Genomic DNA, 27,997 nt, shown 5'->3' with positions numbered 1-27,997 from the left:
CACACATGATACTAGAACCACTGTCGCGGGTGCAGTGTGGGTTTCAGCAAAGCGCCGTAAGCTCTGCCGAAGCTTGTCATCAGCAGCATTTTTGGCTGTTGCATTGATGTGTGCCACGGTAACCTGATGATGCAAAATATTATATGGTTTCATACAAATCACCAGGTGGTGGCCTCATGAACATTGTTGATGGGTTACCTGGCAGTTGTTGAGTTCTTGGATAACTGCTTTATTCTCCTTGCTGATATCACAGACACAAATGAACTCAGCCTCACGGTGGCCCTGGAAGAAACGGCTGCGGATACGCTGGACCACAACCCCAGCCGACCGTCCACTTGGCACGCTGCAGTTCTCTATGTCCCAAAACACTCCCACTGGGGGGATGTTCTCTGAACTACTACTTTCTGGAAAACCTGGCCAACAGAGAAAGTTAGAACACTTTATAAACTTTACGTAACATTGCTAAAATTATCCTCGGTGAAATGGCTTTTTGCCGCCCTTATAAATTTGTGTCAATAAGCCATGACGGTGCAGTAGTCGCTTTTATCCCAAGGTTGTATAATTTCATTGAAAGAACCAGTTTCATATCTGTCTGATAAGGGATGCCACAATTTAACTTCAACATTTGACTGCCTGCTGGCAATTGTGTAAATAGGGATGCAAGGATTAACCAGTTTGACCATTAACCATGATTATTACCTAATATTAATGAATTTCATTCATACTTTACTTTTTATCTTATTAGTTATGCAATATTTTATTTAGTTCTATTTATTTATTATATGTTTACTGTGTATTCATTTTATTTTTATATATTTTAAAATGTTTTATTCATTATTAAAATTGTTTTTATCTTCATACATCTTACTTGTATTTTATCCTTTATCTCTACGCATGGTTCTTACTATTTTACAAGTTGTATTATTGTGCTGTGGGAGCGCCTTGTGTCAACATCCTGGTGGCCATGGTCTTATGACCTCCTGGTGCAGATGGCTCTTGTGATAGTGTTTACTCACATGTCTCCTCTGTACTCAGCCATGCATTCATTTGTTCATATAGCTGCATATGTGTGCGTATGTTTGGTATTTGTGTCTGTGATAATGGGGGATCTGGGTCATTGTTTTTAACTTTGTAAAGCACTTTGCGTTGTATTTATTTTATGTATGAAAAGCGCTTTATAATTAAAGTTTGATTGAATAAAGTTTCAGTTCCCCTCACTCTTTATAATCGGACATTATGCTGGTAGGTTATTTTCGGCACAATCTGCACAGAACGAAGACTAAGTTACACCTGCAGTGCCCACACTTATACACACCTATTGAAAAATATGTTTGTATACTATATTAAAAATGGCAGTAGGTCAAAGCAACAAACTTTTTGTACCCCACAAAAAAAAGCTGAAGTTGGCAGCACGGGAACATTTTGGATGCTTAAAAAATGACCAGGGAGTCATCGATGACGATGGCTAACTCATTTGCAAAACCTGCTAAAAGAAAGTTAATAATCCATCCATCCATCCATCTTCTTCCGCTTATCCGAGGTCGGGTCGCGGGGGCAGCAGCTTAATAAATAAATGATAAATGGGTTATACTTGTATAGCGCTTTTCTACCTTCAAGGTATGCAAAGCGCTTTGACAGTATTTCCACATTCACCCATTCACACACACATTCACACACTGATGGCGGGAGCTGCCATGCAAGGCGCTAACCAGCAGCCATCAGGAGCAAGGGTGAAGTGTCTTGCCCAAGGACACAACGGACGTGACTAGGATGGTAGAAGGTGGGGATTGAACCCCAGTAACCAGCAACCCTCCGATTGCTTGCACGGCCACTCTACCAACTTCGCCACACCGCCCCTATTATGTTATGTTATTAAGTTATGGCTAAAGTGTCTAATACGTCCAATAAGGAGCATTTGAAGGATCACCACTCCACTTTACACACTTAAGTAAAGGAAATACATAATAACCGAGTTAAATTATGTTCATGGCAAATTACTTAACAAATTTAGTTAAATATAAAGGTGTCACTTCCAGTGAGTAGCTTAGCATTGAGTTAGTTCAGTATAAACAAAACAGCAACAAGTACTCCTGTCAAAGGCTTTATTCAGTGAACATTTAACATTAGATTGCTTCTTCCCGTCTGTGTTGAATAAACTATAGACATTGTAAGTTAATATTCCAATTTTAAAACATAACATCAGGAGCTTGTAGAATTACAGCACTATACCATTGGACCAAATTATGTGCCCAACATCTTAAATGAGATTAAAATGAATAACAGGCATTGAGTTTATTACCAACATGAGTAACATTTTCCCCTATGAAAGCAATAAAGTTGATCTTACTCTTTAATTAATAATACAATTATAAATGTATTCATTATGTCCGTTTGGGCGGCAGCGATACTCTGTTGTAATACCCATTTCCACAAATTGTGGCAATATGACAATCTCAAATAAACAGAAGATGTCTAAAACTAATGTCAGATAAGTTTTTTTCTGTGCAAAAAATTATGACCAAAGTGGTGAAGTTGTATTTTCATTTGCACGTTAACAGTTTGGTTAAGAAACATCCATTATCATTTTTTATTATTAATTTAATCAGAATGCAGTAATCTTAGCACTGCATAAATGTTAATATTTCATTCTCTCTTTTGTAGTATATTTGATTAATATTTATTTTTGTAATCAGCCTGACCTAAGCCTTGATAATAATCTTTGTAATTTACACAACATACTTTCATATCATTTGATTTGATTTTTATTAAGGATCCCCATTAGCTGGTTGCCACGACAACCCACTAGTCTTCCTGGAGTCCACAAACTCAATACCATTACAAGTAAAAGCATATAATTATAACTACACAATACAGAAAAAAATAAAAGCATCAATAAGAAAACGAGCAAACAATTTACAATCACAGAATAATAATTACCATATAAATATAACTACACAATATAAAACCAAACAAAATCATCAACAAGCAAACTAATTTAAAGACTCAGATAAAATATTACTTTCTTTTTAAAAACCTGTTTACTTTCAATGCCGGTGAGAATTTGAGGCAGGTTATTCCAGAGCTATACAGATCTATAAATAAAAGATTTCCGCAAAGCATTCTTCCTGGGACGAGGGAGTACAAAATACAAAATTTGACAAGGTTGTAGACTGTAGGTAAGTTAGCTATAATTATTGAATAATTTAAATAGAGAGTACCGTAAGTTTACTAATTCAGTGTTACTATTTAAGGGTTGGAATTGGGGGTTAAATCCCCAAAAATTATTCCCAGGCGCAGCCACCGCTGCTGTCACTGCTCCCTTCACCTCCCAGGTGATGGGTCAAATGCAGAGAATAATTTCGCCACACCTAGGGTGTGTGTCACAATCATTGGTACTTTTAACTTTAACTTTAAGTGGGCCCTGTAGTCTGTAGTGAAAAAGTTGGGCCCCAAAGTCAAGAAGGTTAAGAACCCCTGTCCTAGTATATTGATTGGTTCTGCAGACACACACTCTAAGGGGAACCGTACACATTTTTCAAAAATACATATATGTATTACATAAAGATATTTTTGTTTAACATGCAATGGCCAACTTTACATATCATAGGCCGATGTAGAGAAGTAGGCTACAGCATATTAAATGCTAAAAAGTGGGTGAGGGCGAGAAAAAGCATGTTCGTTTTTTCAAACAGCAACCTGTTGGTAGTAGTCCATTTTAAATGGATCAATTGATTAACCAAGGAGGATTTGTGTTGAGATCTCCCAACAGATTTTTGTCATGAATGATGAATTGCCAACTTCAATGTTGTCCCAAGAAGGAAATGCTGGTCGATGACTGGAATTATAGACTTGCTGATCGCTGAAATGCTCAACTCTTATACAAAACCCAAAACCAGTGAAGTTGGCACGTTGTGTAAATCGTAAATAAAAACAGAATAAAATGATTTGCAAATTATTTTTAACCTCTATTCAATTGAATAGACTGCAAAGACAAGATACTTAACATTCGAACTGGTAAACTTTGTTATTTTTTGCAAATATTAGCTCATTTGGAATTTGATGCCTACAACATGTTTCAAAAAAGCTGGCACAAGTGGCAAAAAAGACTGACAATGTTGAGGAATGCTCATCAAACACTTATTTGGAACGAGTGTCACCACTTTGTGAACAAATGTGTGAGCAAATTGTCGAACAGTTTTAAGAACAATATTTCTCAACGAGCTATTCAAAGGAATTTAGAGATTTCGCCATCTACGGTTCGTAACATCATCAAAAGGTTCAGAGAATCTGGAGAAATCACTGCACGTAAGCGGGAAAGCTGAAAACCAACATTGAATGCCTGTGACCTTCGATCCCTCAGGTGGTACTGCATCAAAAACGACCTCAGTGTGTAAAGGATATCCCCACATGTGCTCAGGAACACTTCAGAAAACCACTGTCAGTAACTACAGTTCGTCCCTACATCTGTAAGAGCAAGTCAAAACTCTACTATGCAAAGCGAAAGCCATTTATCAACAACACCCAGAAACGCCGCCAGCTTTGCTGGCCCGAGCTCATCTAAGATGGACTTATGCAAAGTAGAAAAGTGTTCTTTCTGTGGTCTGACGAGTCCACATTTCAAATAGTTTTTGGAAACTGGACGTCGTGTCCTCTGGACCAAAGAGGAAAGGAACCATCCGGGCTGTTCTAGACGCAAAGTTCAAAAGCCAGCATCTGTGATGGTATGGGGGTGTGTTAGTGCCCAAGGCATGGGTAACTTACACATCTGTGAAGGCACCATTAATGTTGAAAGGTACATACAGGTTTTGGAGCAACCTATGTTGCCATCCAAGCAACGTCTTTTTCATGGACGCCCCTGATTATTTCAGCAAGACAATGCCAAGCCACATTCTGCACGTGTTACAACAACGTGGCTTCGTAGTAAAAGACTGCGGGTACTAGATTGGCCTGCATGTAGTCCAGACCTGTCTCCCGTTGAAAAAGTGTGGCGCATTATGAAGCGTCAAGCCCCAGTGCCAACTCTTTTTGCAATGTGTTGCTACCATTAAAGTCTGAGTTGATTATTTGCAAAAAATATTTAGTTTCTCAGTTCCAACATTAAATATCTTGTTTTTGCAGTCTATTCAATTGAATGTAAGTTGAAAAGGATTCGCAAATCATTGTATTCTGTTTTTATTTACAATTTACACAACGTGCCAACTTCGCTGGTTTTGGGTTTTGTAGCTGTCAGTTAATATACATGAAATTAAAATTGCACTAACCAAACTTTTGGAAAGTTTTGCCCAGGCTGAGTGCCAAACTGTCAGAGGAGGTGCCACAGCCATTACAAATGGGGATAGAAACAGGAGCTGGTTGGAGAACAGGAATATTGGGCCACGCCTTTTCTGACTCGGACACCAAACCATTCATTGGCTGCAAACAGGCAAAAACATTACAAATCCATATGTCTGTTAGACAACAACAAACAAACATCTCAAGAATACACAGGCACAAATTTCTAAGTCACCCTGAGTGATGTACATGACAAACATTAAAGAACTTCACCAACCTTCAACAAGCACTCCTGGCAGGAATGTACCCCCTTCACACAAACCGTGCGCGAAACATTTAGGTGCATAGGATTAGAGCAGAGATGTGCTGACGTGCCTGTGGTGGAGATAGCGGTGGAGGTGCTAGCAGTAGTAGTGTGTTCAAACAGTGCTGCACTTCTCTGGGTTCTTTTGACAATGGGACTGCAGTCCACACCACAGATATAATAGCCAGGAGAGGCCAGGTGAGAGCCATGCAAGGAAGCAGGGAGAGCAGAAACAGGTGGGACTGAAGGAGCCAAACAGGCAGAGGAGGGGAAAAGTCTGGGTTGATTGCATGGAAGAGTTTCAGCTGGGTAGGTGTGACAGAGCCCTGAACAGCAGGGGCGGTGGGACTGTGCTGAAACAGGCTGGGAGGTAGCAATGGAAGATGGCCTCTGAGGTTTGTAGCCACAACTGAGCAGGGGATCATAAACATCATACCCAGGGACACAGCTACAGCTGTGTTTGTACTGATCAACAGTTGAGACTACAGAGCAAGGCCCACACGTGCCAATTCTACTGCTGCTGTAGATAGGTGTTGCCAATGAGTCAGGGGCTACATAGTGGGAGACAACACCAGCTATACTACTACCAGCAACAACTCCAGCATTTGAGAATACATGGCCCTCTGTGATGCAATAATCACAGTGGGCGCTCGAGCTTACTTTGGGGCTAGCCCCTGCTTGTGGCTGTTGTGGTGGAAGCTGTTGTTGATGGGGGTCTTGCGTGAGATGGGTAGCAAGCAAACAGGGAGGAGGCAAAGGGTGGGGGGCTAAAGAAAAAAGCTGGGATGGTTGGGAGGACAATGTGTGGTGCAGAGGCGGAGGTGGGACATCTTTCAATTCCAGCGCAGTGTTTCTGCTGTCCATGTCATTTTCCTAGAAAACACACAAGATAAGCACATTGATGATATTTCAGTTTCTCCAGGATTTCACTGGCTCTTCATGTGATTGTTGCAGCATAAAACGCCTGATTTCGTGGCATTTTTCAATAGGTGCAATGTTTTAAGGCTTATTTGCTTCATTACCATTACATACCCTTGAGATTTTATGAATTTGTAATTATTGTTTTAAGTGTTTTTGTAAGCCTAACCCCAAAACGCACAATTAAAACAATTTTTTTATTTGCATCTTAAATTAAAGGCTTTCCAACATGTCAACAATTAAACAGTCCTACCAGGATCTCGCAGGCCTTTTTTGAGATGCCCGATTGTGCAAAGGCTACTCCCAAAAATTGCACTAGAGAATGAAGTTAAGTGTTGCGATACAATTGCTGGAAAAAGTGAAAGTTGCAAAAAATTGTTTGGATTTACCCTACGTAATTATACTGTGACAGAGACATTTGCTAAAGTAATGAACAAATAAAAAAACTGAGAAAAGCTTCTGACCCAAAACGGCACACAATGTGATAAATATTTTTGCTACTACAAATTGTATAGCCTTCACATGAAAAAAACATTCAGTTAAATATAGTTTTTGCTAAACACAAGTAAACAATACATATATTTAGGAACATTGGGAAATAAATGACACTTTGTATACCAGCTGTACACTGACTACTCTAAAGAATATCCAAGCTTAATTTCTAATGTTCTCCCTTGAAATACTGTACTGTAATACAAATGGTTGAATGGTGTACTTGCTATTGTGAGATACCGACAGGCATATGTATATATTAAAGTTATATTCAATATATTTTGTATTCATAAGGTGTACATTTAGGTTTAGTGTATTTAACACATATCTTTAAAGGCCTACTGAAGCCCACTACTACCGACCACACAGTCTGATAAGTTTATATATCAATGATGAAATCTTAACATTGCAACACATGCCAATACGGCCGGGTTAACTTATAAAGTGCAATATTAAATTTCCCGCGAAACTTCCGGTTGAAAACGTCTATGTATGATGACGTATGCGCGTGACGTCAATGGTTGAAACGGAAGTATTCGGACACCATTGTATCCAATACAAAAAGCTCTGTTTTCATCGCAAAATTCCACAGTATTCTGGACATCTGTGTTGGTGAATCTTTTGCAATTTGTTTAATGAACAATGAAGACTGCAAAGAAGAAAGCTGTAGGTGGGATCGATGTATTAGCAGCTGGCTGCAGCAACACAACCAGGAGGACTTTGACTTGGATAGCACACACGCTATCCGACGCTAGCCGCCGACCGCAGCGATGATCGGGTGAAGTCCTTCGTCGCTCCGTCGATCGCTGGAACGCAGGTGAGCACGGGTGTTGATGAGCAGATGAGGGCTGGCTGGCGTAGGTGGAGCGCTAATGTTTTTATCATAGCTCTGACGAGGTCCCGTAGCTAAGTTAGCTTCAATGGCATCGTTAGCAACAGCATTGTTAAGCTCCGCCAGGCTGGAAAGCATTAACCGTGTAGTTACAGGTCCAGGGTTTAATGGTATTGTTGATTTTCTGTCTATCCTTCCAGTCAGGGGTTTATTTCTTTTGTTTTTATTTGCAGTTAAGCCCGATGCTATCACGTTAGCTCCGTAGCTAAAATGCTTCGCCGATGTATTGTCGTGGAGATAAAAGTCACTGTGAATGTCCATTTCGCGTTCTCGACTCTCATTTTCAAGAGGATATAGTATCCGAGGTGGTTTAAAATACAAATCAGTGATCCACAATAGAAACAGGAGAAAGTGTGGAATCCAATGAACCCTTGTACCTAAGTTACGGTCAGAGCGAAAAAAGATACGTCCTGCACGGCATTCTACTCCTTCACTCTCACGTTCCTCATCCACGAATCTTTCATCCTCACTCAAATTAATGGGGTAATCGTCGCTTTCTCGGTCCGAATCGCTCTCGCTGCTGGTGTAAACAATGGGGAAATGTGAGGAGCCCTTCAACCTGTGACGTCACGCTACTTCCGGTACAGGCAAGGCTTTTTTATCAGCGACCAAAACTTTATCGTCGATGTTCTCTACTAAATCCTTTTCAGCAAAAATATGGCAATATCGCGAAATTATCAAGTATGACACATAGAATGGATCTGATATCCCCGTTTAAATAAAAAAAAATCATTTCAGTAGGCCTTTAATCAACAGTGTGCTCCATCTGCTGGCATGTTTATTGTTTGTACATGTCACCAACTTACACACAGTCGTGCAACATTTTTAAAACAAACACCACCAAAGGCTGTCTTATATTGTTATTATTATTATAATAATAATTATTATTATTAATATTGCTATTACTGGTATGTCTTATCTGCTCTGTCGTTTACAAATTGCGGGCATTCTTTTGCATTCATGCATATTTTACAGTTGAAAGTTGATCGTAAACTTTTGTTTACGTTCCAACACATTGCACATAGATTACAAACACTTTCGGTGAAAACATTGTGTAACGGTTTTGAGCAATCTATAACAGTGATTTTTTATTGTAAATGAGTGAATAATGATTAATAGATGAATAAATGAAATAATCTTTGATAAAGTAAACTAGAGATCAACCGATATGTTTTTTTCAGAGCAGATACCGAATATTTGCAGTCAAGGAGGTTGATAGCATATATTTGGAGCCAAAATTAATTTGCAGTCAAATGTATTTAGACATGAATGTCAGTAAACAGCTGGACAAGGCTTTAAGTTGCTGTTTTTTTTAACACTATTTTTTAGGAAACGTCAGACCAGTAGCGACATAATGTTTATGGTGGCGCTAATGTGGTTAATTTAACACCAAACAACATCAGGGAAATTCAAAAACACCTTCATAACGTGTGTCTAAGATGAGCATCAACATTCGCATTTCAAAATATAGGAAATCTCCGCAGCACAGGTTTTTTTTTAATACAAAATACTGGTATTTTATGTGTATATATTGCATTTTCTGATGTAGTGTTGTTGTATTCAATAACTAGCCCTAATGTACGGTATGCATCACAGGGTTTCCCCCAAGATTGCCGAAATACCTGTGGCGGTTGGGGCGTGGTTAGGTGCGTGGCCAATATGACATTAAAAACGAATCTGTTATTAATTACAGTATTAATATATATTTTTATTGCTCTATTTTTCAATTGTTCATGCAATTGTACAATGATACTTTAAGATTTTTGTTTCCTACAGATTTCTCCAATCTTTTTAGTCACTCTTTCTTTATTAATAACGACTGGCAACAAATCTAGCATCCATTTCTGGTGTTATTGTGGACTGTACTCATGTTTAGAGACGTTTAACTTCTGTAGCTTCATGTCTACGATGAAAAGTGAGCTGGCGGCATACTTGCTTCACGCTGCTGGGAGCCTTTCTCCTTTCTTAAAAGCCGCCACTGCCATCTTAAATTTTGAAGATCAAAGTTCAAATATGTATTTTTTCGGCAACTAGTTCATAGTGCGCAAATAAACTACCGTAATTTCCGGACTATAAGCCGCTACTTTTTCCCCTCGTTCTGGTCCCTGCGGCTTATACAAGGGTGCGGCTTATTTACGGCCTGTTCTTCTCCGACACCGACGAAGATGATTTCGGTGGTTTTAGTACGCAGGAGGAAGACGATGACACAATGATTAAAGACTGACTTTTCATATACCGGTAGGCTGGTTATTTTGATAACGTACAGGCGAGCACTTTGTATTACTTTGCACCGTTGTATTATTAATGCTGTTCGCCATGTCAAAGATGTGAAAGTTTGATTGAATGATTGAAAGATTTATTGTTAATAAATGGGACGCTTTGCGTTCCCAAACAGTCATCTCTATCCCCTCCGTGGTACCAGGAACCCCTATATACTATGGTAATTACACATCAAAACCCTGTGGCTTATAGTCGGGTGCGGCTTATACTGTATATGGAGCAATCTGTATTTTCCCCTAAATTTAGCTGGTGCGGCTTATAGTCAGGTGCGGCTTATAGTCCGGATATATATATATATATATATATATATATATATATATATATATATATATATATATATATATATATATATATAAATTCACACTGTAACTACCTGCTGGTGTTAATACGTGTATTATTGTGTTATGATGTTAATTTTATTATTATTATTATTTACCGTGTGGGCGATTAAGAATGAAAAGTGTTGTTGCGTGTCTCGGAGTGAAACACAGACATGTGTGCACTGAGGAAATACTTGCTGAAATTGCGTCTGTTGGAATAAGATGGGCAACAAAAGCTAAAAAGAGCGTCGGACTTTGTGTATTTTCTTCTGGACGCTACAATACATTCTTTTACTTTATTTTGTTTTTAAGGTGTGGCGGCTAACACGTTGTCGTGGCGCACCTACACAATCAAATACATTAATGGGAAACCCTGCATCATGTAATTGGAAACTGCATAAGCAAATATTGTGTTAGGAAACATATAAGCAAGCTAAAATATTTAAGTGTTCAATAATAACACTACTTAAACTAGCGATCTTCTCATCAAGCTTTTGTGCTGCCAATTCCGATCATTCATGAGCAAGGTCGGCCGATACCAATTAGATACCAATCACATGCATTAATTCTACATTTTTCAATGTATTTATGGTGCGTGCTATTGATAGTTTAACAATATCTATGCAATATTTAAACTAGTTCCTTATTCTTTTATTACATACAATTTTATTGAGCAAAACTAAGTCAATAGTACACAATAATTAAAACGCAAAATCTATCTGCTACTTATTTAGACCCTTAGGTTTGTTCTGTTTGAAATAGAACAAACCTCGCGTTAAATTTGTAAACATTTAACGCCCCAAAAATTATTTCTGAGAAATTTAAAATATCAAATCTGATCACACTCTTATGGATCACATACTGATACTACCTGTAATATCGACACCACCAATTTATGGATCGTTCTGCCCTCCTCTTACATGTGATGTACTGACTGTGACAATACTGACACACCAACAGTTAAGTTATCCTCTCTAGACTCCTTTTAATCTACTTGATCATTTAATTATTACAGGGACTTACTTTCTGTTGTAACTTGGTTTCATCTACACTTTTTAAACTTTACTAAGCACTTATTTATTGGTATTGTTCAAAACTAGGTTACCTTAGCTGTTAGCATCCCTGTTCCTGGCTTTGTCTGGGTGTGTAACATGTTTAACCTCGTCCTCTAGTGACAATACTTGATACTAAGAAATGAAGTTTACCTTTTGTGATAATTATTAGTTTAGGGGAGCAACTCCACAGTGTATGGAGACAAATAATTAGCTGCTAGCCGCTTGTCAACCAAGGAAGATCAACACTTGTGATCGGCTTTTAAAGGCAGTAATCAGCAATGGCCGATCACACTGTTTTTCACGAATACCACCCAATATCGACAGTGACCGAACTGTTCAATAATGAAACTTTTCATTTTCCCACCAATGTGCGCTAACTTACACATTCCCATGAACATCACATAAGGAGATCTGGACATACCCTTTTATTTGCTTGAGAAGGGACAGGTGAGTCTTTGAGGTTCCATAGAGGAGTCAAGCCCTCCGTTTTAGGATGACTGAGCCATGGGGAGTTTGTAGGGCTGCAATCGGATCTCTCCTTTTCCAGTCCTTCCATCATACAACCTGGAGAGATCTCTCACCATACTTTTATCTCCCTCCTCTCTCATTCTTTCCGGCTGGAAAAAACAAAAGTGCTTGGTGACTCACCTGACTTTGAGGCGAGTGTTAATGTATACAGCACACGTAAATATACATGGCAAAACATTTTGTTAAAGGACCCCTACAACAAAACCAACTTTTCTTACCTATCGGTACCTGCTGTTGTGTATGTGCATAAGTCCTGAAATTTTGAAATCAAACCATGAAGGTATGGCGGAAATATTTTTAAAATAATATTTCCTTCCTTCCTACTTGTGCCAAACGAGCTGTTTGGAATTTGCTCCTTTTGTGAGGTCAACGGATTATCCATACATGGTATAAATGTGCCCAGAATGCCTTGCGTGCGTCCGCCACCGTACTTTGCGCTGTACTTAATAGGCTCCTTCTTTTTTTGCCATCTTCTTTTTGTGGGGCAGACTGCCTTGTACATGCACATGTAGGCCTGGGCGATATATGGAATATACTCGATATATCGCGGGTTTGTCTCTGTGCGATATAGAAAATGACTATATCGTGATATTCGAGTATACGTTCTCACACAGTTGCTTTTAGCTGCGGGCATTACACTACATGCGTTCCTCACTCTTTCTTGTCTCTATTTCTCACAGAGACATAAAACAAGCGCACCTACATCACATACTGTCGCGCGTGCAACGTCATACGCCCTCGCGGAGCAGAGAGGTAGCGGAATGGGTAACGTTAGCTGTGATGCTAGCGGAGCGGTGTGAGTGTAATACGAGAGAAAGAAGGTGCGAATCTGGTAACAAATGAAGGAAGAATTAATTCCCAAGAAAAATAGCACAGGATCCATCGTTTGGCGGTGGTTTGGCTTCAAGCGGGAAGATGTTGAACAAACAGTAATATGTCAACTATGCGGCAAAAGCGTTGCCACAAAAAGTAGCACCACTGCTAATGTGTAGCATCATTTGAAAAGTCACCCGCTAGAGAATGAAGAGTGCTTGAAACTCCGCATGTCAACATCTCAGGTCGGTGCCACACCCACAAAATGCCCAAGCAACCATTTCCAGATCAACACCGTATGAAAAAAATTGTCAACGACAGAAGGAGATAACGTAACGAAGAACATACACTATTTGATTTCCTATTATGCAGCTAATTTTTATTTGACAGTTATTGAAATATCTTGTGACATCATGCACAAAAGTGCACTTTATTTGTTATAAACTATTGTAGTGGCGTTCTGTACAAAAAGTGCACTTTAATTTAGTGTTGTTTTGATAAGTCATCTTAGTGACATCATGCACAAAAGTGCACTAATAGCTTGTTTTAAACTGTCTCTGACAATATTGAACTTTGTTTTGAAATTACATGAATGTTTGTGCCACTGCTTAATAACTGTTTAATAAATACAGTTTTGGTAAATTTACTTAGTTTTGATTTCCCTCTCTGCATGAAAGTTTAAAATGAGCATATACTAATGCAGTATGAACAACAATGTTTTAATGTAGACACATAGAATCATCATACTGCTGTGATTACCGTATATGTATCAAGTGTTCATTCAAGGCTAAGGCAAAATATCGAGATATATATCGTGTATCGCGATATGGCCTAAAAATATCGAGATATTAATAAAAGGCCATATCGCCCAGGCCTATGCACATGCATCCTCCACCGATGCCATTTCTAATACAAACTAGCGTATGGTTCTCACTTATATTTGTCAGTAGACTCACTATGGAAGCGCAAAAACTACAACAAAGTGGGTGGCGAGAAGACGCAGTCAAAGTGTAGGCAGTAAATAAAAATTGCAAATCCTGAAGAGGCGGACAGAAAGCGTCTCAAAAACGGTCAGTAAAATGTTGACCAAAGAACCAGTATTACATGTTATGCAGACCACAATGAAGTGTTTTAAATGTAGAAAAAACATTATAACATGACTCCTTTAGAGCAAGACAATACATCTTAACCTGTGGGTGTATAAACGTTTTCCACTGACTTCTGCATACAGAAAAACATAATTAAGCCGGGGGATACTTTTTTGATGTCCTTCACATTTTTGTTACTAACTATAAACAAATGTAATGCTGGTGAGAATATACTATGAAATATATATACCGTATATATAAAAGGGAAAACTACCTACATCTTAGCTTTGTGTTATAAATCAGTGGTCCCCAACCACCGGGCCACGGCCCGGGACCGATTGGTACCGGTCCGCACAAGAAATTTTTTTTTAAATCAACATAAAAAACACAATATATACATTATATATCAATATAGTCTGCAGGTATACACTCCGTAAGCACACATGATTGTATTTCTTTATGACAATTTTTTTTTTTTTTTTTAAATGTAGAAAAAACATTATGACATGACCCCTTTAGAGTAAGACAATACATCTTAACCTGTGGGTGTATAAACGTTTTCCACTGACTTCTGCATACAGAAAAACATAATTAAGCCGGGGGATACTTTTTTGATGTCCTTCACATTTTTGTTGTTAACTATAAACAAATGTAATGCTGGTGAGAATATTCTATGCCAGTGGTTCTCAACCTTTTTTCAGTGATGTACCCCCTGTGAATTTTTTTTAAATTCAAGGACCCCCTAATCAGAGCAAAGCATTTTTGGTTGAAAAAAAGAGATAAAGAAGTAAAATACAGCACTATGTCATCAGTTTCGGATTTATTAAATTGTACAACCGTGCAAAATATTGCTCATTTGTAATGGTCTTTCTTGAACTATTTGGAAAAAAAGATATAAAAATAACTAAAAACTTGTTGAAAAATAAACAAGTGATTCAATTATAAATAAAGATTTCTACACATAGAAGTAATCATCAACTTAAAGTGCCCTCTTTGGGGATTGTAATAGTAATCATGAACTTAATTCTAAACATTTCTTCACAAAAAAATAAATCTTTAACTTCAATATTTATGGAACATGTCCACAAAAAATCTAGCTGTCAACATTGAATATTGCATTGTTGCATTTCTTTTCACAGTTCTTTTTGACAGACATTTTTAGTGAGGGTCAAACTATCATGGCATGGGGGAAACTCTGGGTTTATGGTAATGAATGGAATAGCCTACTTGATTTGATGTTCACTTTATGAACTTACATTCATATTTTGTTGAAGTATTATTCAATAATCTGGGTGTTAGAATGGACCCTCACTTGACCTTTGAGGCTCAAATAAAACAACTGTGCAAGACCTCCTTCTACCACCTCAGGAACATTGCTAAACTCCGCCCCTCACTCACTCTCTCTGATGCCGAGAGGCTCGTCCACGCCTTTGTCTCCTCCAGGCTAGACTACTGCAACGTGCTTCTTGTCGGGATCCCCAGCAAGAACACCCAGAAGCTACAGTACTTACAGAATAGTGCTGCTAGGATCCTGATGAGAGTGCGGAAATATGACCACATCACCCCAATTCTCAAATCCCTTCACTGGCTTCCTGTTCCACTCAGGATTGAATTCAAAGTCTCCCTGCTAACCCACCAATGCCTCCATGGAAATGCCCCCCTCTACCTCAAAGAGCTACTCACCCCCAAATCCTCCACACAACACCTCCGCTCCGGACAGGCTAACCTCCTCCAACCTCCGAGGACAAAGCTACGAACAATGGAGACCGGGCTTTCTGCTCCGCCGCTCCCAGTCTGTGGAATGCTCTCCCTGACCACCTGAGGGCACCACAGACTGTGGATGCTTTTAAAAAAGCCTTAAAAGCCCTTCTTTTTAAAAAAGCCTTTTTTTTTTAGATATGTGCATACTAGCTATAGCTATTTGGCTGTTCTAGTTTTTATTTCTAGTTATTTCTTTATTATCTTTTTTTACTTTAATACACTGTAGCACTTTCAGATTGTTTACTCAATATAAAGTGCTTTTTACAAATAAAATATATGATTATTATTATTAATATATTTATAAAGGATTTTTGAATTGTTGCTATTTTTAGAATATTTAAAAAAAAATCTCACATACCCCTTGGCATACCTTCAAGTACCCCCATTTGAGAACCACTGTAATCTATGCAACATATATATATAAAGGGAAATCTACCTACATCTTAGCTTTGTGTTATAAATGACAAAGCAAATAAAGTGTGACCGATCTGATGTGAGGCTCCGTCTGATCTTGTGGTTTACAAAATAATAAATAATTTTTAAAAATAAGCGCGGGCGCCCACGTGTTGGACTTTGGACACTAAGGAAGTAAACAATGTAGACTGTAACGTTTGGTAGCCTGTTAGCTGGAAGCCATCGTAAGTATCCATACGTGTTAGGTTACTAACTCTTAACAAGACAACTAACTTAAACCAGGTAACCTAGCTAAACCAATATATTATATCGAATCCATTTTAACACGTACCTGGCGGTGTTACATGATACAAGTACACTGAAGCTAACAAAGGTTAGCCGAGTTACACGCACACCGCTGGGCACTTTCAGTACGCGTACGCCATTTAAAAAAAGGGCCCTTCTGTCCACAACAGCACTCGTTAACAATGTCAGGCGTCGTCTGGATAAATGGTGGTTGAAATACCTGAGAAGGTCTCGTTTGTCACATCTTTCTCAAACAGACTGCTCCACTCAGCCCGCACGACATGAACACCCGCACCTTTTTTGTAACCTCCGTCTGCCGTAAAGCACCCCAACTGTCGTAATTTTCAAAATGGTTATAATTTATTTCAAACATGCATACAATTACAATATGATACATCACATACTTCCAGTTTGTCTCTGCAGCATGTACGACAAAGGAGTAGGAAGAAGCACAGCTTATGTATTCCTCACCCTTTTTGTTGGAAAGCAATTTCAAACACATTTGTTTATACTAAATCTGTAGCACAACAGTAAATAAGTAAATAAATGGTCGAGTAAATTAATCAAAAGACAAATGAGTAAGTAAATGATTATTAAATTCAAGTAAACAAGTAAAGGTCTCATCAATAAATAGTTAAGTAATGATTCACATAACGAGATGAATAAGATGCAAAATAAAATTAAGTTTGCCAGATTCCAAGTGGGGAAAACCAATATGACATGACAGCACTTTGAGAAAATGCTTGTTTTATAACAATATTAAATGTCTTATTATTAAGATTATTTATATATATATATATATATATATATATATATATATATATATATATATATATATATATATATATATATATATATATATATATATATATATATATATATATATATATATATATGTGTGTGTGTGTGTGTGTGTGTGTGTGTGTGTGTGTGTGTGTGTGTGTGTGTGTGTGTGGGTGGGTGTGTGTATGTGTGTATTTAATGTATACAATATTCATTATTGTTTTGCCATCCATTCGTACCGTTCACATTCCAATAGTTTTGTTTGTATTTTTTATTAAACAGCCTTGGAGTGGTATTACATGTTCATGTAGTAGGTCATTATTTGGTTAAATAAATAATTTGTGAATTTTAGCGAGCACTGCTTAATTTTCCATGGATGCTTAATTTTGCTCGCTGACTGGTAGCCACTAGCGCCTCCTAGTGGCAGCGGTACGATGATTACAGTAGCGGGACAGCAGGTTGAACAGTGGGTATAGATGCATGAACAATAGCTGCGCATACTTCTGTAGATTCTTGTTCTACTTGCACTACTTTATTCATGGTAAATTAAACAAAAAACAAACAAAGCATTACTTAAACACCATGGCGATTGCACACGTAGCAACAGAATATGTTTTTTCGGATTTTTTGCTGAAAGACCCCACGGAGGCTAAGTACAAAGGGATGCGCCTGGAGCTGGCTGTGGACAAAATAGTCACCTTCCTGGCCGTGGGACTACCTTTGTTTCTCATCTCGCTCGCTTTTGCTCAGGAGGTGTCCGTAGGTGAGTTGCTGTGAATTTGAACGCATCCTCTGAATATATACGATCTGTAGGAATTATTAATATTATAATTATTTTGATCCATGTTCCTCTCAAATATACAGTACATAAATACTGTTGGTATAAAAATATGTGCATTCCTTTATATAGGTGTGAATAATGTTGTAGTGTAAAGGCCCCACCCTTTAATCACGCCCAGACAGTTACAGGGCGCCTCTACTGCAGCTGTTGCTGAAGAATATGAAGGAAGAAAAAGCTTGTTGTGTGCATTTCTCCATGTGCAAAGTATTCTTCCCCAACCTTTACCTAACTCAGGGGTCGGCAACCCAAAATGTTGAACGAGCCATATTGGACCAAAAATAAAAAATAAAATCTGTCTGGAGCCGCAGAAATTTAAAAGCCTTCTTTAAGTGATATAATGAAGTCAACAGATTATATAAGTGTCTATATCAGCTATATTAGCCTACTATCAAAATTACTATGTGTCGCAGGCTGACACAGATCTTCATTGACAGAAATGTTGAAATGTAATATTTATTCTACGCATTTTTACAACATTGGAAAACATTAGTAACACACAGGCTTCTCAGGGGTTGAGATAAATCCTGGGCCAAAGGTATAGATGTACAAACCCCGTTTCCATATGAGTTGGGAAATTGTGTTGGATGTAAATATAAACGGAATATATTGATTTGCAAATCCTTTTCAACCCATATTCAATTGAATGCACTACAAAGACAAGATATTTGATGTTCAAACTCAAACGTTTTTTTTTTTTTTGCAAATAATAATTAACTTAGAATTTCATGGCTGCAACACGTGCCAAAGTAGTTGGGAAAGGGCATGTTCGCCACTGTGTTACATGGCCTTTCCTTTTAACAACACTCAGTAAACGTTTGGGAACTGAGGAGACACATTTTTTTAAGCTTCTCAGGTGGAATTCTTTCCCATTCTTGCTTGATGTACAGCTTAAGTTGTTCAACAGTCCGGGGTCTCCGTTGTGGTATTTTAGGCTTCATAATGCGCCACACATTTTCAATGGGAGACAGGTCTGGACTACAGGCAGGCCAGTCTAGTACCCGCACCCTTTTACTATGAAGCCATGTTGATGTAACACGTGGCTTGGCATTGTCTTGCTGAAATAAGCAGGGGCGTCCACTGTAACGTTGCTTGGATGGCAACATATGTTGCTCCAAAGCCTGTATGTACCTTTCAGCATTAATGGCGCCTTCACAGATGTGTAAGTTACCCATGTCTTGGGCGCTAATACACCCCCATACCATCACAGATGCTGGCTTTTCAACTTTGCGCCTATAACAATCCGGATGGTTCTATTCCTCTTTGGTCCGGAGGACACAACGTCCACAGTTTCCAAAAACAATTTGAAATGTGGACTCGTCAGACCACAGAACACTTTTCCACTTTGTATCAGTCCATCTTCGATGAGCTCAGGCCCAGCGAAGCCGGTGGCATTTCTGGGTGTTGTTGATAAATGGTTTTCGCCTTGCATAGGAGAGTTTTAACTTGCACTTACAGATGTAGCGACCAACTGTAGTTACTGACAGTGGGTTTCTGAAGTGTTCCTGAGCCCATGTGGTGATATCCTTTACACACTGATGTCACTTGTTGATGCAGTACAGCCTGAGGGATCGAATCAGAATCAGAATCAGAATCAGAAATACTTTATTAGGGGAAATTAAAAGGTCACAGGCTTAGCTGCTTACGTGCAGTGATTTCTCCAGATTCTCGGAACCCTTTGATGATATTACGGACCGTAGATGGTGAAATCCCTAAATTCTTTGCAATAGCTGGTTGAGAAAGGTTTTTCTTAAACTGTTCAACAATTTGCTCACGCATTTGTTGACAAAGTGGTGACCCTCGCCCCAACCTTGTTTGTGAATGACTGAGTATTTCATGGAATCTACTTTTATACCCAATCATGGCACCCGCCTGTTCCCAATTTGCCTGTTCACCTGTGGGATGTTCCAAATAAGTGTTTGATGAGCATTCCTCAACTTTATCAGTATTTATTGCCACCTTTCCCAACTGCGCCACGCCAATGTGTGTGTCCAAGTTAAAGGAAATGGCGGGTTGCCTTCTTCGAATGGATTTATTACAATCTATGCAAGCTGGGTAACGTTTCCTGTGGTCTGGAACAACATGGCACACAGACAATGCAGCCAATATTACATACAGATAATGTGTCATGAGAAATGCAGATATAAATGAAATACACAGAGGACATAGGAAATTAAATGAGCTGAAATATACCTACAAGTGAGGCATAATGATGCAATTGTTACGTGTACAGGGGAAGAAGACGGCACAGACAGCAAGGACGTCGTTTAACTCTATATTTATGATCCAAACAAGGGAAATGAGGCGTGTAATTAATCCAAACTATGTATGGTGCATGTGCGACTATGTTGGCTGCATCTCAAATTGCATAAATCCAATAAAACATTTAAAACAAAGTCAAACTGACAAAAAGGAGATGACTTAAAGGGGTGCCTTGAGGAATGCCTGTCACGTATATCACAAGTTTAGACCCATTTTTGCTGGTAAGGTTTTAATGTCAATGCAAGGATATGCCAATGTTTTTTTTACAGTGGTCCAGTTCCTCAATACAAAAGCAGCACTTAAGGAATTTGCTGTAAAAATGTTTGTCCCCCAAATTTTTTACTGAACTCAATGGCCAGTTGAATAGCATTGTATGTCACAAACCTGCTTTGTGGTTAGAGTGTCCGCTCTGAGACTGGAACGTCGTGAGTTCAAACCCTGGCCGAGTCATACCAAAGACTATAAAAATGGGACCCATTGCCTCCCTGCTTGGCACACAGCATCAAGGGTTGGAATTGGGGGTTAAATCACCAAAATGATTCCCGAGCGCGGCCACAGCTGCTGCTCACTGCTCCCCTCACCTCCTAGGGGGTGGAACAAGGGGATGGGTCAAATGCAGAGAGTAATTTCACCACACCTAGTGTGTGTGTGACAATCGTTTTGACTTTAACTTAACTTTAATGCTAACTGGTATATTCACATTACAATGTACATCTGTTAACACATTTTGAGGTTTGAACCCTTGAGGGTTAAGTTGCCAGATTTTTGACCGGTGCACCCAGAACAGCCCACATCACCCCCGTTTTATCCAGTCTTCATTGGCTTCCAGTTAAACTCCGTGTTGAGTTTAAGATTTTAGTCCTGACATTCCGTGCGTTGCATGGTGGGGCCCCTCAGTACATCACTGACTTGCTATGCTCCTACTCTTCGGGGCGAGGCCTCCGGTCTTCAGGCCAGGGTCTTCTAACGATCCCAAAAACTAGTTTTAAAACGCGTGGAGACCCTGGCATTCGGCTATAGCTCCCAGACTCTGGACCAATTTGCACCAGTCCCTCCGTGATCTTGACTGTGTTGAAACATTTGAAAACTTCTCGTTAGTAAATATTTTAGATATTGCACCTTTTAACTATCATTTTTACTCACCTTTGTATCCTTTTTATGACGTTGCCCCTGTTTTAATTGAATTGTTTTACTTCACCTATGTTTGTACAGCGCTTTGGGATTTTATCTGTGTAAAGTGCTTTATAAATACAATTTACTTAAGTTACAGTAGAGATTTTAGCCTGAGGTCCCAAAAAGGCTCATTTTTGTAAAAAAAAAAAAAAAAGTTTAGATGAGATAAAAACCTGAGTCACATTTGTGTTGCCATATCAAGATATGTTTAGGGGAAAAGTACATTAAAAGGGTAGTAGCCATGGCTCCTGCAGAGAAATATAAAAAATGAAAGATTTTGAATTTGGACATCTTCCGCATTACAATGTTTGTAGAGCGCAGTTTTGGAGTGTGTTGCTTCATTTTTGTATAGGTTCCGGTTGGTTAATTTAGGATTTCTGACCAAATTCTCAGATTTTTGTATCATGTGACATTATCCATGTATCCACAGAAGGGAAATGTCTTCATTGTGGACTACAAAATCATGGAGGCTCTGCCAACAACAATTATGGCTGGTAAACCTGTTCCTTTGACAGCTGCCCTGTGCCTGCTTTACTTGACTCCTGCCAAGAAACTAATGCCCATTGCAATTCAGGTGTGCCTTGTTTTCATGAATCGCTCGCAAAAATATCGCAAATACCAGCTTGTAAGAACCTTCTTCCTCGCAGCTCGGCCAGATACCCTCCAAGGACAAACCTATTTTCCTTCCCAGTGATTCTGAGGTGGACTGGCTGCTGGCCAAACTGTACGTGAGGCATGTCGACACCCTCCATGGCGAGTTTGTCAGCCATTTGCACAACACTCATTTAACAGCGGAGGTTTTTGCCATGGCGACCCTTCGCAACCTGCCGAAGATTCACCCTCTGTACAAGGTAAAAGACGCAGTGAGTGACTTTGTCTGACGCTAACCTGCCACTGGTGTCCTCCAGCTGCTGATACCCCACCACCGAGGTACCCTTTATGTCAACACAATGGCCCGTGCTACTCTTTACGGTCCTGGGAGAAACCTTGATAATGTAAGGAATGCTTTTCTAGCTGATTTATTTCCCCCTCCACCGTCTCCTTTCTAATTACATTTTGTTGTAAGACTTCGCTTTCCGCAGATGGACAGGTGGTGCTGATGAGAAGGGCCCTGGCCCAGTTGACCTACGATTCACTTTGCCCTCATGAAGAAATTGCTGCCAGAGGCCTGGAGTCTGTTCCTAACTTCTATTACAGAGATGACGCTTTCAGGCTGTGGAATGTCATTAACAGGTATCTAATTGTTTTGAAGGGGACATCTAACTACTATCATCCGATACAACATCTGCATAAACGTACATACTTTTACTTTTGTATTTTATGGTGTGGTATGCTTGTGTCTGAGCTTATATTTGAGATCTTCAGGTGATATCATCTGAAACATGTTTTGTGCTGATGTCAGATCAATATCAGATCAGGACACCCCTTTTTTATTTATATAAATCCGATAAGATATAAGCACACGCTATAGTGTGAGGAACTCTCAAGGCTGCAGTGGTAGTGACCCAAAGATGCAGGAACCAGGCGAACGAGGATCAGGTAAGAGGATTTTAATATCAAAACAGAAGGAAGCAGTCGTGCATGTAAGGTTGTTAACATAAATCAATCCTCGAGCCCTGAGGAGCAGGCGAGGTAAGCATAAATAGCCGCCTGATTATTAACAGCAGGTGAGGGGAAACCACTCTCAGGGAGACAAGGCGGAAATTGAACCAAAATAAGAGCACTGATCGGAAATAAACACAAAACAAGGAAACAAAAACAGAAGTGAAGTAACAGATCGTCACACAGTACATTATTTTGTAGTATATAACGTTGGAAAAGGCTTACCCAGAGAACAATGAAAGGCAATTTATGACAGTCTTAATTGAAGTTCATTAAAATTAAGCATATGACTGAGTAAATTTAATGATTCAAACACGTTTGTTACTGAATACGTTCTAAAATGGCTACAAACTCTATACTTGATACACTAGAGTAACAAAAGAAACATAGCACAGGGCATAAAACAATGAACGGAAAATCACTCCATAGGGAGGAAAAAGGCGATAGCAAAATTCTAAGCTGATCTAATAACGAAAAAACAACAATCTATGATAAACTACACAAAAGGAAAATCGCTCATGCAGAGGAGGAGACAAGAAGCAATAAACAGAAAGTACACTATAAAGAGCTAAGAAAACTACAAACTAGAGCGCTCCAAATGGAGGGAAAAAAGTAAAGCAAAGCACTATGAAATTAGCCAAAAAAAAACTGACCAAAAAACTTTAGCAAATCAAAATCACTCTTCCTCAGAGGGTACAAAGAAATCACGGAATAAGGCGAGGCAATACTTAACAACTTGGGATAAGACTGTGGAAGACGGCTGGCGGTACACGACGAGACGATATACTCTGGCAACAAGACAGGGGAAGACGAGGGCTATATACACATGAGGGAGGGTGACACAGGTGGACACAATCAGGCAATCAGGAAAGACATCAGACAGGAGGAAGAGCAAGTGGCCTGAAACGAGAGGAGGATTAGACTTTCAACATAAAACAGGAAGTTCGCCAGACAACCCCAAGACAGGACTTCCCTCACCGCTGTGTGACAAAAACCTTAATCCTAGCCTGATTTAGCCATTTCTTTATCACTTTTGATGTCTGTTTGGGGTCATTGGCCTGTTAGAACACCCAACTGCGCCCAAGACCCAACCTCCGGGCTGATGATTGTAGGTTGTCCTGAAGAATTTGGAGGCAGCACCAGTTCCATTGGCAGAGAAACAGGCCCAGAGCATAATACTACCAACACCATGCTTGACAGTAGGATGGTGTTCCCGGGATTAAAGGCCTCACCTTTTCTCCTCCAAACATATTGCTGGGTATTGTGGCCAAACAGATCAATTTTTGTTTCATCTGACCACAGAACTTTCCTCCAGAAGGTCTTATCTTTGTCCATGTGATCAGCAGCAAACTTTAGCTCCTGGAGCAAGGGCTTCCTTCTTGCATGGTAGTGTGTCAGTCCATGGCGATGCAAAACACGCTTGACTGTGGACACTGACACCTGTGTTCCAGCAGCTTCCAATTCATTGCAGACCTGCTTTTTGGTGGTTCTCGGTTGACTCTTGATCATCCTGACCAATTTTCTTTCAGCAGCAGGGGATAGTTTGCATTTTCATCCTGATCGTGGCAGTGACAAAACTGTGCCATACATTTTATACTTACGAACAAGTGTCTGCACAGTTGCTCTTGGAACCTTAAGCTGCTTTGAAATGGCTCCAAGTGACTCACAATAAATTCACAAAAGAACCAAACTTCATGAAAGTTTTTTGTGACCAACAAGTATGTGCTCCAATCACTCTATCACAAAAAAATAAGAGTTGTAGAAATTATTGGAAACTCAAGACAGCCATGCCATTATGTCCTTCACAAGTGTATGTAAACTTTTGACCACAACTGTATTTAGATTTTTAGGTTGAATGGACATTACCACTTAGCTAAATGTTTTTGTCTTACAACTACCTCTAACTGCTGCTATTGATTTAAGTAGACCATGAAATAGTATCTATTTTAAAGACCACAGTCTCAAAGCATATTCTAATGCAGTGGTTCTCAACCTGGGTTTGATCGAACCCAAGGGGTTCGGTGAGTCGGGCTCAAGGGATCGGCGGAGGTCAAGACACACCCGACTCATTGTGTAAATAAAAACTTCTCCCTATCGGCGTATTACGGATACGGCAACAGCTGAAGTCACACTGATTTGCAGGTGTGTAATTTGTTGTGAGTTTATGCACTGTGTTGGTTTTGTTCTTTGAACAAGGTGATGTTCATGCACGGTTCATTTTGTGCACCAGTAAAATGGTAACACTTTAGTATGGGGAACATATTCACCATTAACTAGTTGCTTATTAACATGCAAATTAGTAACATATTGGCTCTTAACTAGTCATTATTAAGTACTTATTAATGCTTCATTCGGCATGGCCTTATTATAACCCTAACCCTCTAACCCTAACCAAATAACTCTAAATTAAGTCTTTGTTACTTAGAATATGTTCCCCATATTAAAGTGTTACCAACAACATATAACTTTGTCTTGAATTTGAAAAAAAACATTCTATTTTTCACTAAAGGATTCGGTGAATGCGCATATGATACTGGTGGGGTTCGGTACTTCAAACAAGGTTAAGAACCACTGTTCTAATGGGATATCTTAATACCAGTGGTGTGCCGTCAGGGCCAGCAAGGCCTTATCTACTGGCCTAACATAACCAGAAATCATGATCATAATTAAAGATAAAAGTCATTTTTGATTTACTTTCCCTAAATATCTAAAAGTATTCATACTCTCTTCATGTCATATTATGCTCCTTCCAATGCTGTTTTTAATTGTAGTTTGTATCCAATCAGAATTTAGATAGCTTACGTTGCCATCAGTGGCGGGCTGTGTGTTTCCCACCTAGGCCTTCAGTGATGTCCTGTGTCCAATGATTACCTCTCAAAATATGTCCCCACATGACCATTGCTGGAGAAATACGATACCGAAACACATTTACGCACTACTGGGCATTGAATCACCACCAACAGTGTACAAAACAGGTTCTTTTCTGGCGCATCAAAAAATCAATAAACCCACATCAGTAATTAAAACATATCTTATGTGTTACTGTAAAAATAAAAATAGCAAAAAACATTAAACGTGAAAAAGTAAAGAAATTAAATATCTGAACTCACAATTTGTAGAACTCATTCGAGCTTCCGGAATTGGCCGACATCATCTCACAAGATTGTTGCAAAAAATCGTCACACTTTTTTTATTTATGTGAAACATTTTTTATACTTTGTAAATCAAATTTAATTTTAATTATAAAACAAAATCATGGAAAAGAAGTCGCAAAATAACAACTTTAACATCATTAACGATGAGGTGGCGACTTGTCCTTTGTGTACCCTGCCTTCTGGGATATGAACAAAAATCAAACACACATTTCATAAAAATTCCTTAATCAACTACGACCGATATTTGAATCCATGAGTAATCTGTGCCTTAAAAATAGGACAAATGATGTGCGACAAAAGGGAAATTTGCCATTGCAGGTGAAACTCAAAACATATGAGTATCGTAAAAAGATTTGATTATTCCAGCAATCAGATTTACAAGGTGAAACTAATACATGACATAGGCGCATAACATGCAACTGAAAATATGTCAAGCCTTCTTTTGATCTAATATTGATGATTAAGGTTTATAGCTTTTTTTAAACCTGAAATTGCAAATCTCAGAAAATTTGAGGTTTTCAGAAACTGTAAACCATTATCATCAAAATGATCAAATAAAAGCCTGATATATCTCACTTTGCATGTATTTAATTTATATCAAGGGCAGCACGGTGGGGAAGTGGTTGCTCTCAGGGAGTAGATCCTGAGTTCGATTACCGGGTTTGGGGTCTTCTTGTGTGGAGTTTGCATATTCGCCCCCTTCCTCCCACCTCCAAAGACATGCACCTGGGGATAGGTTGATTGGCAACACTAAATTGGCCCTAGTGTGTGAATGTTGTCTATCTGTGTTGGCCCTGCGATGAGGTGGCGACTTGTCCAGGGTGTACACCGCCTTCCGCCCGAATGCAGCTGGGATAGGCTCCAGCCACTCCACCGACAAATCTTTTTTTGATAAAGTATCAGGATCTATTCCATTGCCTAGTTAAGATTTTTTTTGCCCGTATCTGACTTTTGCAGGAAGATCTAGGCCCATTGCTTACTCAGATAGTTCGCACGCTGCTTGCTGCACAACAGCCATTTGGCTTGGTCGACCACCACTGGTTTTCACTTCCGGGAAGAAATCACGTGTCGGAAAACCAGCAATAGGGCGTGAGTTAAAAAAAAATGCTAATGCATCCATGGCACCACTTGTTCCCATTGGGTTGAGTTTTTTCTTGCCCTGATGTGGGATCTAAAATGTCGTTGTGGCTTGTGCTGCCCTTTTGAGACATTTGTGATTAAGGGCTATATACCGTCAGTGAACTTTGATTGATTGATTAGAACTGTAAATGAACTTTTAGTTGATTTTTTTCTTAAATTATTTTTTTTGTTCTACATTATAAAATGTTAGAAACACTTTGAAGGAAATCGTGAAATCTTGAGCTAGATTTACACATGCTTACTATTTTGCCAGTCGTGGGTGCCCTCGGAGTCAAAGCAAACCCACAGTAACAAACTACAGGGCAAATTAATCAATAAAAGTTCGGAGACGATTGGACCATGCAAGACGTAGTTATTAACATCAAATATTAGCATGCTAACGTTACCACTCTGACTGCAGCTGGGACTGCTGCGAGAGGCTACTGTCAACCTGACTGCATGTAAGGAGGGGCTCACGGCAGCACCTGTGATACATGCTAGCATGTTTCCTAAACATCGGAAAAAGTCGTTTTTGAGAAGAAAAAAAAAGTCTCTAAGTGTAGGAAAGTCTCAGGCTTTAGAGAGAAAGTCACCAAGTTGGCAACACTGTTAGTGCATCTTTAATTTCACATGAAGCGTTTTGT

At 39.2% G+C, this 27,997-nt stretch overlaps 2 protein-coding genes across 6 annotated transcripts in view; one reads left to right on the top strand and one right to left on the bottom strand.

Annotated features, from left to right (window-relative positions):
- LOC133639552 (meiosis regulator and mRNA stability factor 1) overlaps positions 1–16,750 on the bottom strand; it is a 37,094-nt gene extending 20,344 nt beyond the window's left edge. For 3 of the 4 annotated variants that reach the window (XM_062032943.1, XM_062032944.1, XM_062032945.1), the window contains exons 1-6: positions 16,642–16,750; positions 11,954–12,149; positions 5,549–6,448; positions 5,262–5,412; positions 199–413; positions 6–123 (exon numbers count right to left, since the gene is read on the bottom strand). In XM_062032943.1, the coding sequence (XP_061888927.1) occupies positions 6–123; positions 199–413; positions 5,262–5,412; positions 5,549–6,448; positions 11,954–12,091 (1,522 nt within the window). In that variant the 5' untranslated portion in view covers positions 12,092–12,149; positions 16,642–16,750. The remainder of the gene's footprint in view (positions 1–5; positions 124–198; positions 414–5,261; positions 5,413–5,548; positions 6,449–11,953; positions 12,150–16,641) is intronic. The other variant, XM_062032946.1, reaches the window with a different exon arrangement.
- LOC133639555 (arachidonate 12-lipoxygenase, 12R-type-like) lies at positions 16,307–22,861 on the top strand. 2 transcript variants are annotated; one of them, XM_062032952.1, is made up of 5 exons: positions 16,307–16,360; positions 21,908–22,051; positions 22,125–22,328; positions 22,386–22,472; positions 22,544–22,861. In XM_062032952.1, exons 2-5 carry the CDS (start codon positions 21,941–21,943, stop codon positions 22,844–22,846), a joined length of 705 nt encoding a protein of 234 aa, XP_061888936.1. In that variant the 5' UTR covers positions 16,307–16,360; positions 21,908–21,940; the 3' UTR covers positions 22,847–22,861. The 2 variants fall into 2 exon arrangements, with proteins under 2 accessions (XP_061888936.1, XP_061888937.1); XM_062032953.1 differs by lacking the exon at positions 16,307–16,360 and having other exon boundaries at positions 22,560–22,790.
- Positions 22,862–27,997: the final 5,136 nt, after the last annotated feature.

The sequence above is a fragment of the Entelurus aequoreus genome, linkage group LG22, assembly GCF_033978785.1.
Source record: "Entelurus aequoreus isolate RoL-2023_Sb linkage group LG22, RoL_Eaeq_v1.1, whole genome shotgun sequence".
NCBI classification, from domain to species: Eukaryota; Metazoa; Chordata; class Actinopteri; order Syngnathiformes; family Syngnathidae; genus Entelurus; species Entelurus aequoreus.
The sequence above is the reverse complement of the archived record's forward strand: the minus strand, read 5'-3'. Positions and strand labels throughout refer to the sequence as shown.

Excerpts from the sequence above, each read along its gene's own strand:
- LOC133639555 (XM_062032952.1), top strand. The coding sequence starts at position 21,941 with ATGGAGGCTCTGCCAACAACAATTATGGCTGGTAAACCTGTTCCTTTG. Across the intron at positions 22,052-22,124 it reads TAATGCCCATTGCAATTCAG|CTCGGCCAGATACCCTCCAA; the intron begins GTGTGCCTTGTT and ends TCTTCCTCGCAG. Across the intron at positions 22,473-22,543 it reads CTGGGAGAAACCTTGATAAT|ACTTCGCTTTCCGCAGATGG; the intron begins GTAAGGAATGCT and ends TTTTGTTGTAAG.